General features: G+C 42.2%; 1 protein-coding gene across 1 annotated transcript; it reads left to right on the forward strand.

The window, feature by feature from the left end:
• The first annotated feature begins 855 nt into the window (after positions 1-855).
• LOC136526524 (uncharacterized) lies at positions 856-13,103 on the forward strand. The gene is made up of 4 exons (XM_066519165.1): positions 856-2,148; positions 2,506-2,680; positions 12,313-12,524; positions 12,873-13,103. Exons 1-4 carry the CDS (start codon positions 856-858, stop codon positions 13,101-13,103), a joined length of 1,911 nt encoding a protein of 636 aa, XP_066375262.1.
• Positions 13,104-14,325: the final 1,222 nt, after the last annotated feature.

Genomic DNA, 14,325 nt, shown 5'->3' on the forward strand with positions numbered 1-14,325 from the left:
AAAAAGAAAAAAACAGGAAAAAATAGGGAAAAAAAGAAAAAAAAAAAGGGGCTGTTCGTTGTGCTTCTCCATTGTTTTCGGTGGTGTGTTGTGACCTCCTTTGTGCCCAGGCTCGTGTCTCTAGCACGGTCTAGGCTAGGACCAGCACAGTACCACCGTTGAACGATTATTCAGCTTGTTTTTGTGACTAACGTGGTGCTAGTACTTCCTTGCTTCAGCCCACCTATAGCTCCATATATTTCGACTACAGCTTGACAGGTGTTGTTGTTGCGGCACCGATACACTTCATTCCACGGTTGCAGACTTGTTGGTTGCCATTCTCTCCTGTTGAGCAAGGTAAGAATTGGTAAGAGCTTTTGTAACAGGTTGAGAGTGAGCGCCTTGCAGTAGCTACATCCTAATAGCTGTAGGGCTTTTATTTCTTCACCTGTTTTTCTTGTTGCCCTTGTCTTTTAAACCATGTCAGGATCAGAGGATGTTAACAAGAGGCCACAATCTCCTCGCACCAAGGGCATCATTCAACATTTTACAAGGCAAGTGCAGCAGCATACAGAAGGACTTGATCAAGATTTACAGGTGACCAATGACAAGACTGGGCAACTGGAGGCCACCCAACTTGCCTCCACCACCAAGCTTACAGGATTGGAGGCATCTGTTGCTCGTATGGACAGAAGCCTTGCTGCTCTTCTGAAGCGTTTTGATGACTTCCACACGAAAGACAAAGAGCAGCATAATGAAGACAACAAGGATGAAGAGTGATTCGAAGATAATTATGATGATGATTATACTGCTGATACTGAACATGATGCTCATGACACTCGTGACCGGCGTCGCCTACGCCATAATCGTAGAGGTATGGGTGGTCACCGCCGACGTGAGGTACCCAATAATAATGATGCTTTCAGTAAGATAAAATTTAAGATACCTCCTTTTGATGGTAAATGTGATCCTGATGCATACATTACTTGGGAAATTGCTGTTGATCAAAAGTTTGCATGTCATGAATTTCCTGAGAATACACGTGTTAGGGCTGCTACTAGTGAGTTTACTGATTTTGCTACTGTTTGGTGGATAGAGTATGGCAAGAAAAATCCTAATAACATACCACGAACTTGGAATGCTTTGAAACGAATCATGAGGGCTAGATTTGTTCCTTCTTACTATGCACGTGATTTGTTAAATAAATTGCAACAACTGAGACAGGGTGCTAAAAGTATAGAAGAATATTATCAAGAATTGCAAATGGGTATGTTGTGTTGTAATTTAGATGAGGATGAGGAACCTGCTATGGCAAGATTTTTGGGTGGGTTAAATCGTGAAATCCGAGACATCCTTGATTATAAAGAATACACTAACGTAACCCATTTGTTTCATCTTGCTTGTAAAGCTGAAAGGGAAGTGCAGGGGCGATGTGCCAGTGCTAAGAATAATATTTCTACAGGGAAAACTAATTCATGGCAGCCCCACACGACTACTACTCCAACCACACGTGCTCCTATGCCAACATCCAGTGACAAACCTCATGCTACTTCCGCAAATTCAGTGGCGAAGACGACCCAGAAGCCTGCTGCGAGTGCTTCATCCATGGCATCTACAGGTAGAACCAGAGACGTTCAGTGTCACTGGTGCAAGGGATATGGACATGTGATGCGTGACTGTCCAAGCAAGCGTGTTATGGTCGTCAAAGATGATGGTGAGTACTCCTCTGCTAGTGATTTTGATGAAGATACACTTGCTTTGCTTGCTGCTGACCATGTTGGAAGTGAGGAACAACCAGAAGAGCATATTGGAGCAGAGGATGCAGATCAATATGAGAGCCTCATTGTGCAGCGTGTGCTTAGCGCACAAATGGAGAAGGCAGAGCAAAATCAGCGGCATACACTGTTTCAAACAAAGTGTGTCATTAAAGAGCGTTCGTGCCATTTGATAATTGATGGAGGTAGCTGCAACAACTTGGCTAGCAGCGATATGGTAGAGAAGCTTGCACTTACAACCAAACCGCACCCACATCCATATCACATTCGATGGCTCAACAATAGTGGTAAGGTTAAGGTAACGAGATTGGTACGAATTCATTTTGCTATTGGATCATATCATGATGTTGTTGACTGTGATGTTGTGCCTATGGAAGCTTGTCATATTCTGCTAGGTAGACCATGGCAATTTGATACAGATTGTATGCATCATGGTAGATCAAATATGTATTATCTCATACACCATGATAAGAAAATTGTTTTGCTCCCTATGTCTCCTGAAGCCATTATGCGTGATGATGTTGCTAAAGCTAAGAAAACTAAGTCTGAGATCGATAAAAATGTCAAATATGTTAGTAGTAACAAAGATGAGATAAGATTGAAAGGACATTGCTTGCTTACTACTAAATCTGATATTAATGAATTGGTTGCTTCCACTTCTGTTGCCTATGCTTTGGTATGCAAGGGTGCTTTGATTTCAGTTCATGATATGCAGCATTCTTTGCCCCCTGCTGTTGCTAATATTTTGCAGGAGTTTTCGGATGTTTTTCCAAGTAAGATACCAGCAGGGCTGCCACCAATACGAGGGATTGAGCACCAAATTGATCTTATTCCTGGTGCATCTTTGCCAAACCGTGCTCCATACAGGACTAATCCAGAAGAAACGAAGGAAATTCAACAACAAGTGCAAGAACTACTCGACAAAGGTTATGTGTGTGAGTCCCTTAGTCCTTGTGCTGTTCCTGTCATTTTAGTGCCTAAGAAAGATGGAACATGGCGTATGTGTGTTGATTGTAGAGCTATTAATAATATCACCATTCGATATCGACACCCTATTCCACGATTGGATGATATGCTTGATAAACTGAGTGGTGCTAATGTGTTTTCCAAAGTTGATTTGCGAAGTGGGTACCACCAGATTCATATGAAATTGGGAGATGAATGGAAAACTGCTTTCAAAACTAAATTTGGTTTATATGAGTGGTTAGTCATGCCTTTTGGGTTAACTAATGCACCTAGTACCTTCATGAGGTTAATGAACGAGGTTTTGCGTGCTTTCATTGGAAAATTTGTTGTAGTCTACTTTGATGATATATTGATTTACAGCAAATCTATGGATGAACATCTTGATCACTTATATGCTGTTTTTAATGCTTTACAAGATGCATGTTTATTTGGCAACCTTGAGAAGTGCACCTTTTGCACCAATCGAGTGTCTTTTCTTGGCTATGTTGTGACTCCACAGGGAATTGAGGTTGATCAAGCCAAGGTAGAAGCTATACAGGGATGGCCTGTACCAAAGACTATCACACAAGTGCGGAGTTTCCTAGGACTTATTGGTTTCTATCGCCGATTTGTGAAGGACTTCAGTACCATTGCTGCACCTTTGAATGAGCCTTACAAAGAAGGGAGTGCCTTTTAGTTGGGGCAAAGTACAAGAGAACTCCTTCAATATGCTAAAAGATAAGTTGACACATGCACCTCTCCTCCAACTTCCTGATTTTAATAAGACTTTTGAGCTTGAATGTGATGCTAGCGGAATTGGACTGGGTGGTGTTTTGTTACAAGAAGGCAAACCTGTTGCGTATTTTAGTGAAAAATTGAGCGGGCCTGTTCTAAATTATTCTACATATGATAAGGAATTGTATGCTCTTGTTCGCACATTAGAAACATGGCAGCATTACTTGTGGCCCAAAGAGTTTATTATTCATTCTGATCATGAGTCTTTGAAGCATATTCGTAGTCAAGGGAAATTGAACCGTAGACATGCTAAGTGGGTTGAATTTATTGAATCTTTTCCTTATGTTATTAAGCACAAGAAAGGGAAAGAGAATATTATTGCTGATGCTTTGTCTAGGAGATATACCTTGCTGAATCAACTTGATTACAAAATCTTTGGATTAGAAACAATTAAGGACCAATACGTTAATGATGCTGATTTTAAAGATGTGTTGCTAGCATTGTAAAGATGGGAAAGGTTGGAACAAACTTCATCTTTAGTGATGGGTTTGTGTTTAGAGCTAACAAGCTATGCATTCTAGCTAGCTCCGTTCGTTTGTTGTTGCTGCAGGAAGCGCATGGAGGTGGCTTCATGGGGCATTTTGGAGCTAAGAAAATGGAGGACATACTTGCTGGTCATTTCTTTTGGCCAAAGATGAGAAGAGATGTGGAGAGGTTTGTTGCTCGTTGCACGACATGTTAAAAGGCTAAGTCACGGTTAAATCCACACGGTTTGTATTTGCCTCTACCTATTCCTAGTGCCCCTTGGGAAGATATTTCTATGGATTTTGTGTTGGGTTTGCCAAGGAACTAGGAAGGGATGTGATAGTGTGTTTGTGGTTGTTGATAGATTTTCTAAGATGGCACATTTCATACCCTGTCATAAAACGGATGATGCTACTCATATTGCTGATTTGTTCTTTCGAGAAATTGTTCGTTTGCATGGTGTGCCCAACACAATTGTTTCTGATCGTGATGCTAAATTTCTTAGTCATTTTTGGAAGACTTTATGGGGAAAACTAGGGACTAAGCTTTTGTTTTCTACTACATGTCATCCCCAAACCGATGGTCAAACTGAAGTTGTCAATAGGACTTTGTCTACTATGTTAAGGGCTATTTTAAAGAAGAACATTAAGATGTGGGAAGATTGTTTGCCTCATATTGAATTTGCTTATAATCGTTCACTGCATTCTACTACAAAGATGTGCCCATTCCAGATTGTCTATGGTTTCTTGCCTCATGCTCCTATTGATTTGATGCCTTTGCCTTCTTCTGAAAAACTAAATTTTGATACTACTAAGCGTGCTGAATTGATGTTAAAACTGCATGAAACAACTAAAGAAAACATAGAGCGTATGAATGCTAAATATAAGATTGCTGGTGATAAAGGTAGAAAGGAACTAATATTTGAACCTAGAGATTTAGTTTGGTTGCACTTGAGAAAGGATAGGTTTCCTGATTTCAGAAAGTCTAAATTGATGCCTAGGGCTGATGGACCATTTAAAGTGTTAGAGAAAATTAATGATAATGCATATAAACTCGATCTGCCTGCAGAATTTGGGGTTAGTCCCACATTTAACATTGCAGATTTGAAGCCATATTTGGGAGAAGAAGATGAGTTTGAGTCGAGGACGCCTCAAATGCAAGAAGGGGAGGATGATGAGGACATCAACACCAATGATACATCCACGCCGACACGAGTACCAGTTTCTAGTCCTATTACTCGCGCCCGTGCTCGTTACATGAATCATCAAGTAAGTTTACTCTTGAGTTCCTGTCCATCATATTTAGACCATGGAGACGCGTGCACTCTTGTTTTGGTTAGGAACCAGGGAGAGGACCGAAAGGGACAAGGATTCGCGGAGGCTGAATTAGGACTCCAGGACAGCTCCAACTTGTGATGGTCACCACGGTCGCATACGGACTCGGATTGGGGCGTTCAAGTACTTCATGGAATCCTTATGAAGTCTATTTTCATATGGATCTAGAATCAAGTCCATATCTATTTTGAGGTGGCCGCAATGACTGAATTACTACTGAGAGCTTGTCTGTCCAAAGGTGCTGCGTCACCTTAGTTTGGTCCAATGGGCCGTGTATCAAGTTGGGTCCATTATGGACGCGTCCTAGGGTTGGAGAACAACCCCAACACCCCCCTGGTCATCCTTCCACCTTCATATACTCCTTAGCCGCCACCAAGAATAGGCGGGTTTTGTTTAGATCAAGTTTAGCTCTCGCTACTTGCTTGTAAGCGCGCGTGCTGGATCAGCCGCCCGTCTTCTTGTCTTCGGAACCCCACCTTAATTGAGATTGAGTTTGAAACTTTCATCTACATCTAGTAATTCAGTACTTGCTATACTTGTTCTTGTTAGTTCTTCGATTGCTTACAGGACGAGTGCCCTAGTGGTCGGGTGACGTGCTCCACAAGATCGCGATAGCCATTGGAGGTGGTGTATCGGTTGCTAAGGCACAGCTTGGAATGCTGTAGTCAGGCCGTGAACATCATCTCCACCCATCAATCGAGTTATCCCACACCTCTCATCGAAAGATCGGAAACAAACCCTAGCGGGTTCATATCAGTTTAGGGACTGTAGGTGGGGCGTCTGGCGGCTCAAATGATTCTAGTGTCTTGTGCCCCGGCCCCACCTCCCTTTTTATGGCGCTGTGCGACGAGGGCTCACCAACAATAAAGCGGTTGGGCACCCCTGATCAGGGCTCGAATCCAAGGGCCCAATTGGCCGCCTTGATCTTACCTTATGATTTAAACTTAACTTACTTACTTTATCTTGTTCCTATTCCATCACAGATCAGTGCATAAAGCGTGTCTCATCGTCACGGTCAATTGCCATTAGATTAAACAGCTACAATGCACCTCTATGTTTTGAAACAGATTCTCAACTAGGCCCTTATTATCTAGGAATCATAGACTTTCCCTTAAACCCATGTCGGCTAAGTGTTCTTTGAATATGTTGGGTGGTAAGCCTTTTGTAAGCAGACCCGTGAGCATCTTTTCTATTCTTATATGCTCAAGACTAATTATATGATTTGAGACTTTATCTTTCACAACATAATACTTTATGTCAATGTGTTTGGCAGCACCACTTGACTTATTGTTGTGAGCATAATATACTGCTGGATTATTATTGCAGTATAACTTGAGTGGCTTATGTATGTCGTCTATCACTTTTAACCCGGGCATGAATTTCTTTAGCCAATTCACTTGTCCTATGGCCTCATAACATGCTATAAACTCGGTATACATTGTGAACGATGTAGTGACGATTTGCTCTGAGCTTTTCCATGATATAGCTCCTCGTGCGAGAGTGAATATGTATCCTGACGTGGACTTTCTGTCATCTCTCGTATAATCAGAATATGTATACCCCTCTATATGCAGGAAATAAGATCTTCTGTACGTTAGCATGAGATCCTTCGTACCTTGCAGGTAACGCAAAACTTTTTCTACTAATTTCCAGTGTTCTATTCCTGGATTTTTCCGATATCTGCCAAGTAACCCGGTAACAAATGCTAAGTCAGGGTGAGTACACACTCGAGCATACTGTAAACTTCCGACAGGTGAACTATATGGAATCGCTTTCATTTGATCGATCTCATATTGGTTCCTGGGACATTGAAATTCTCTATATCTATCGCCCTTGACTATGGAAGCAGATGAAGACTTATAATTTTGCATACTATATTCCTTTAGAACTTTTTCTAAGTATGTCTTTTGTGATAATCCTAAAACCCCCTTTTCTCTATCTCGATGAATCTATATTCCTAGGATGAACGAAGCTTCATCGAGATCCTTCATATCAAACTTCGAGGACAAGAACTTCTTTTTTTCTAGTAGAAGATTAACATCACTGCTAGCGACCAAGATGTCATCCACATACCAGACTAGGAAAATGTATTTCCCATTCTTGAACTTTGCATAAACGCAATTATCCTCTACATTTTCTTGAAACCCAAACTTTCTTATTGTACTATCAAACTTCAAATACCACTGTCTTGAAGCTTGTTTTAATCCGTAAATGGATTTCTTACGACGGCATCCCATACGTTCTTTTTCTTTCACAACAAAATCTTTTGGTTGTGCCATGTAAACATTTTCCTCTAGATCCCCGTTTAGGGACGCCGTCTTTACATCTATCTGATGTAATTCTAAATCGTAATGTGCTACAAGCGCCATTATGCTTCTAAAAGAATCCTTACATGAGACTGGAGAAAATGCCTCATTATAATCTATACCTTCTCTTTGCGTGAAGCCTTTCACCACAAGTCGCGCTTTGAATCTTTCTATATTACCTTTGGAGTCATGTTTGGTTTTGTAGACCCATTTACTGCCTACTGTCTTGGCTCCTTTAGGAATGGTTTCTAAGTCCCAAATATTGTTGGTTTTCATTGATTTCATTTCATCTTCCATGGCTTCAAGCCACTTGGATGAGTGAGCGCTTCTCATGGCTTCTTCAAATAAGGTGGGATCACCCTCCATTTGAAATTCCTCACATTCATAAACTTCGTAGTCATTAGGAATGGCTGATCTCCTGACTCTTTGAAACCTTCTAGGAGCCTCGTTAGATGACGTTTGTTCTATATGAGGATGTTGTTGCTCTCCCTCATGTGTGACAACAGGTTCTAGGGGATCCTGAAGGACAGGTTCCTCATGTTCATTTATTGTTGCTACAGGAGAACTAACAACATATGTTGTTACTACAGTGTCTTGCACTGTTGGTACAACAACAACAGGTAGCGTGAAGAATAGCTCCTAAACTATAGGAGTGGGCACGTCGCTTCTCTTCAAAACTAATTTCTCGCGCTATCATGCTTCTCCTGATCATATCATCCTCCAAGAAGACAGCATGTCTTATTTCTACAAACTTTGTTTGTCTGCCAGGACAATAGAAGCGATAACCTTTTGTCTTTTCTAGATAGCCAATGAAATGGTAACTGACTGTCTTGGAGTCTAGCTTCCCTATGTTTGGGTTAAAAACTTTTGCCTTAGCTGGATAACCCCACACATGTAAATAGTTAAGTGAGGGTTCTTTTCCTGTCCACAACTCATACGGTGTTTTGGGCACCGACTTGCTTGGCACTCGATTAAGAATATAAATGGCGATTTTTAACGCCTCTATCCATAAACTTATTGGTAGGGTAGAGTAACTTATCATGCTTCTCACTATATCCATTAAGGTACGGTTGCGTCTTTCAGCTACTCCATTCTGCTGAGGCTCGCCCGGTGTTGAATACTGGGCTACTATACCATTTTCCTGTAAGAACCTTGCAAAGGGTCTAGGAACTTGGCCATATGGGGCGTATCGACCGTAGTACTCTCCCCCATGGTCAGACCTTACCACCTTAATCTTTAGTTGTGCTGGTTTTCTACTTTAGCCTTAAATATCTTAATTTTATCCAACGCTTTCGATCTTTTCTTAATTAGATAAATATAGTTAAAATGAGAATAATCATCTATGAATGTTATAAATAAATCATAACCATCCACACTTTTCACAGGAAAAAGACCACAGATGTCTGTGTGAACTATTTCTAAAATTCTTGTGCTTTATTTGACATCTTTCTATATTTTCTTAACGTACTTTCCTTTTATGCAATTAATGCATTACTCTAAATCTAAAAATTCTAAAGGCGGAAGAATTGAGTTCTTAATCAATCGGTCTGTTCTCCCCCTCAAAATATGGCCTAAATGACAGTGCCATAATTTCGAAGATACATCATGCACTCTCTTCTGCTTATTTGTTGCATTCATAGACGATGAAGCATTCTCATTCTCAGTGTTCACATTATTCACATTCTTAGAAAGTGATAATAAATAAAGCTTGTCTTGTCGGAAGGCAAGACCAACACACTTATTATTAATCACAATCTGACATTTTCCATTACCAAAATGGCAATCATATCCATTATCATCTAATCTTGAAACACTTATCAAGTTTCTACGCAAAGAGGGTACATAAAGAATATCTGAAAGTTGAAGTCTAAAACCATCATCTAATTCTAGAGAAAGATCTCCAATGGCTTCAACTTCAGCTTCAACTCCATTTGCAACTTTAATTCTTCTCTCTCCTCTTTGCAGGGTTCTCCTCGTACAGAATTCCTGTAATGAATTTGTAATATGAACAGTTGTACCTGAATCAATCCACCAAGTAGATTTTGCATAACTTAAATACAATGATTCATCTGTAAATATAATGAAATCCTCACCTCTCTTCAGAAGGCGCTTCAGGAAATCTAGACAGTCCCTCTGGTAATGTCCATGCTTCTTACACTATTTACACTGATCTTTCTCAACTTGAGCATTGTTGTTATTCTGATGGTGGTCATTCTGAGAGGTTTTTTTAGGTTTGACATTCTTATTGAAGTTATTCTTCTTGTTGTCCTTCACAAGGTTAGCAGAGTCACCCTGTGAGCTTTTTAGCCTCTCCTCTTCTTGAACACACATTGCAATGAGCTTCTCTATATCCTATTTGTCGGGCTGCATGTTGTAATTAACAACAAAAAATGCGTATTCCATAGGTAAGGAAGCAAAAACCAAATGAATCAGGAACTCATCCTTGATCCCCAAATCTATTGGCTTCAGCTTCGAAGCCATGTTGCTCATCTTCAGTATGTGCTCTCTAATACCGCCACCAGTGTATTTCTCATTGAATAATTTCTTGATCAAAGTACTGGTATAAGCCTTTGAAGAGCTAGTGAACTGACTCTCCACTTTCTTAAGATACTCTGTGGCGGTATCACAATCTGGGATAAACCCCCTTATAACATCTAAAATTATGGACTAAGCCACCATCAAGCACTTGCGGTTTAAAATGTCCCATTTCTTGCGTTCGAGATCATATTTCATCCGCACTTCTGCATGATCTCGCTGCCGAGAAGTGAAATCAGCATCAGACTCATTTTCTTCCCTCACTAGGTCCACTGGCTCAGTAGGACACGGGGAGGTAAGCATTAGGTCATTTTCAGACAGCGCAAGTGCTAGTTCATACTTCTCTCGCCATACCCTATAGTTGCCCCCTTCAAGAGGCGGCATGTGCGAGATAAAAGCCATTGGGTTGAGTACTGAAAAACACCGTCAGAGGTAGTGAGAAAATATGACATCATAATTGTATGCTTTAATTTAATGTTAGTCAAAATTAAAACATACAACATTCTTATACACTAATTCTACATCACCGTTGGGCAGAAATAGAATTAATGCATGGAAAAACTTATGACTAATCATTATAATATTGCTATTATCAATGTTGGTCAGAAAAATAACAATATTATAATTTACTGAATAAAATTCAACTGCTCTTCAAATTAAATTCTCCCGTTGGTTCGAATTTAATTAGAAGATAATAAACTTTAACATTGCAGCGGAAACATGAAAAAAATATTTATCTACTTTTCATAAGCAATTTACTGTACTAATCTACTCTCTACAAAAATTATCCCGTTGGTTTAAATTTTGACAGAGATTGAAACTGGACAAAAAATCATCAAAATTTGCTTCTGAAAATGAATAAAACAATAACTTAATTTCTATTGTTCATTTGGCCTAGCCCGTTGAAACGGTGCTCGGCCCAGCGGCGAAATGCCGCCCGCGCTCGCGGCCCAACACAACGCGCGGGCGCCTGCTCCCCGCGCCCAGGCCGCAACCTGGGCCTGCGCTGACAAAGTGGCCCTCTGTGCGCGCCCGCCTAGGCTCAATCCAGTCCGATTGCTCTAAGTCGTTGGATGGAGATCGACGACAGCGCGTTGATCTCGCCGGATCAAAAACCTAGCGACGGCGATGCTCCCCCGAACCCTAGCTCACTCCTCTCTCTTCCATTCTCTCTCTCAGCGGCAGCCACCGAGCGAGTGAGCGCAGAGAGCCACCGGAGATGGCAGAGAGATGGTGGCACCATCGTCGGCCCCCTCGCCGGCGCGCGCTCCCCTGTGGGTGAGCGTGCCGCCGTCGAGCGGCCTAGCGGCGGTGCGCTAGCACGGCTATGGTGCAGAGGCGTGGAGGTCCTTCCCAGAGTGCTTTGGTGAGTGGAGGCCGGTGAGGTAAGCCGCCTCCCTAGCCCTTCCCCTTTTCCCTTCTTCTTCTCTCTGTTTGGATCTTCTTTTCTCTTCTTCCCGGAGCAAGTCCGATCTAGGGTTAGGGTTTGGGTCGAGTCGGGTGGGGTTTCAATCTGATTCGAATCGAGTCCCCTCCTTCTGTTTTCTTCGTGATTTCTACCCCCGAAGACTAGATCTACACCTAGTTAGGCGACTGATACCATTGATGTATTTGACAGGATCATCTAGCCATAGATCTAGCATGTATACTGATATTTGCGATAAATAGCAAGTCCTAGAACATAAACTAGTACGAGATTTACAGATAGAGTGAGAGAGAGAGAGAGGTTACTGAGGTGTAAACCATCGACCGCCTTCGTAAAAGACGAGCTTGTCGTGGCGTCCTTGTCGGTGACATGGTGAGGTCCAGCGGTGAAGTCGCAGACGTAGTGGCGGCGGTGCAGAGGCGGCGGTGGCTGGTGGCGGTCTTTCCGTCGCTGGCAACGCCCCCTCACTAGATCGGCTTAGGGTTTAGGGACTGTAGGTGGGGCGTCTAGCGGCTCAGGTGATTCTCGTGTCTTGTGCCCCGGCCCCCACCTCTCTTTTTGTGGTGCTGTGCGACGGGGGCCCACCAACCATGGAACAGTTGGGCGCCTCCGATCAGGACGTGGATCGGGCCAATTGGTGGAGATCAATCTAACATGTTGATCTAACAAGGATCAACTGGTCGTATATGGTTCTAATCCCTAAGAACGCAGGTGCGGTTGTGGTGGATGTGTTCCGCCCAATCTGTCTCCAGAACTCCTCAATAAAGATTATAGCAAAGGTGTTGACACTCCAGCTGCAGAAGATGATTGCCAAGCTCGACAGCCTCAAACAGGCTTCCTCCAGGGAAGGTCTATTGCGGAGAGCTTTCTTCACGCGGTGGAAGTGGAACTCACACAACACTACCACAAGCGTAAAAGACCGTCGCTCACCATTAAGCTGGACTTTGCTAAAGCCTTCGACACGGTGAATTGGGACGGTCTACTAAAGATTCTAGAAGCCAGAGGATTTGACTAGTTGTGGAGACAGTGGATCCTACAACTCCTTCGGTCGTCGCACTCAGCTGTTCTAGATTCTAGTTAATGGATGCCCAGGTCCATAGGCCCCGTTCGCTTCGCTGAAAAAACAAGCCGAAACACTGTTCTGACTGATTTGTTGTGAGAGAAAAACACTGTTCTGACTGAAAAAACAAGCCGAAAAGTACGGATTATAAGATAAGCGAACAACACCATAATTCTCTTGCAAGCGTGGGCTAGGTAGGGTGACCCACTGTCACTGTATATGTTCCTCATTATGGTAAACGTCTTACAACAGTTGATCAAGAGTAGCCGCGACTTGGTTAGGCACCCTCTTGTTGATGACGCCCCATGCCCTGTTCTCCACTACGAGGACGACACTCTAGTCGTCATTCGAGGTGAGTTCCAAGACATTCTGAACTTGAAGATCATCCTTGACAGATTTGCAGCGGCCACTGGCTTGCGAATCAACTACTCAAAGAGCACGGCAGTTCCAATCCACATGGTCGAAGCCACTGCATCTCAATGATCAACACACTGGGCTGCAGACAAGCAGCATTCCCACTTTCAGTAAACAAGCTGTCGGTGACCGCCTTCTCGCCCACTCTGGCCAAGGCCGATCGATACCTTGCTGGATGGCAAGCGGGGCTACTCGACGCAATGCCCGTGCGGTGCTGGTCAACGCTGTTTTGGATTCTTCTTTTCTCTGGAACGGGGACGGCACGATGTCTGGCGCTCAAAGTCCGGTCACCTGGGAGAAGGTTTGCTGGTTGAAGGATCAAAGTGAACTTGGAATCAAGGATCTAAGCCTGGTAAATGTATGCTTGCTGTTAAGGGCCTCGCTATGGTACAACTATTACCACTTATTAGGACTTAGGAGGTAAGAGTTTGAGCAAATCAAAACCCTTCATTTTGAGAATAGAAAAAAATAATTATACAATAAAATAATCAAGAAACAAAATGCCTGCTAGCAAAGTGGCGCCCTTCTTTCCTTATCAAGCTAGCTGATGCTCTCCTTTTTTACATCCTGCGAATCATCCTGCAAGCAAGAAATGTGACACGTGACAGTATGTATGTACATTTGAAAAGCTTACACTTTTAATAAAAAAAGTAAAATATTGTCAGCCACTTATTAATCATATTATCACTACTACGATCCAACTTGGGATGACAACTACTGTACCAGATATACTAGGGAAATTATAAGAAAAACAGCAACATGCGGCTCAAAACAAAAAAGAAAAAATAAATGGAACATTCAAGATATGTTCATGTTAAGAGCAATTAATAAGTTGTCAAACGTTAGTTTTTTATATTAAAAATATTACCAAAAAAATGAACACGTGAGAAGAAAGCTATTTTAGATCTTATATCCGCATGTCACATTACATCAAATAGGAAAGTAAGATCATGTAGTTCAGCTAGATCTAATATTAAGATATTTTCCTTATTTTTTCTATTTTTCTATCATTACCTCCTAGGAAGTAATGTGTTAGGGCATGTTCGGCAGAGTTTCTCTTTGGCTCCGGCTCCGGCTCTGGCTCCGGCTCCTCCAGAGGAGTTCTGCCAAACGTTTTTTTTGGAAGAGTAGTTTTTCACTAAAAAGCAGAGGAGTCCCTCAGAAAGAGCTATGCCAAACATCCTCTTAATTAACATCTAAATCGATGGACCACAATTATTAAGGGATATCATAGCAAAGCCCTGCTGTTAAAGCTTCTTCACCGCCTTCATGCTGCGGATGACTCTGCCTG

Source organism: Miscanthus floridulus, chromosome 19, assembly GCF_019320115.1.
Source record: "Miscanthus floridulus cultivar M001 chromosome 19, ASM1932011v1, whole genome shotgun sequence".
In the NCBI taxonomy this organism is placed as follows: Eukaryota; Viridiplantae; Streptophyta; class Magnoliopsida; order Poales; family Poaceae; genus Miscanthus; species Miscanthus floridulus.

What these genes read in the sequence shown, in the direction of transcription:
- LOC136526524 (XM_066519165.1), top strand. Translation starts at nt 856, where the DNA reads ATGGGTGGTCACCGCCGACGTGAGGTACCCAATAATAATGATGCTTTC. An exon ending in GCAAGAACTACTCGACAAAG is followed by an intron (nt 2,681 to 12,312) that starts GTTATGTGTGTG and finishes ATCTGTCTCCAG; the next exon opens with AACTCCTCAATAAAGATTAT. An exon ending in TTGCTAAAGCCTTCGACACG is followed by an intron (nt 12,525 to 12,872) that starts GTGAATTGGGAC and finishes GTCTTACAACAG; the next exon opens with TTGATCAAGAGTAGCCGCGA.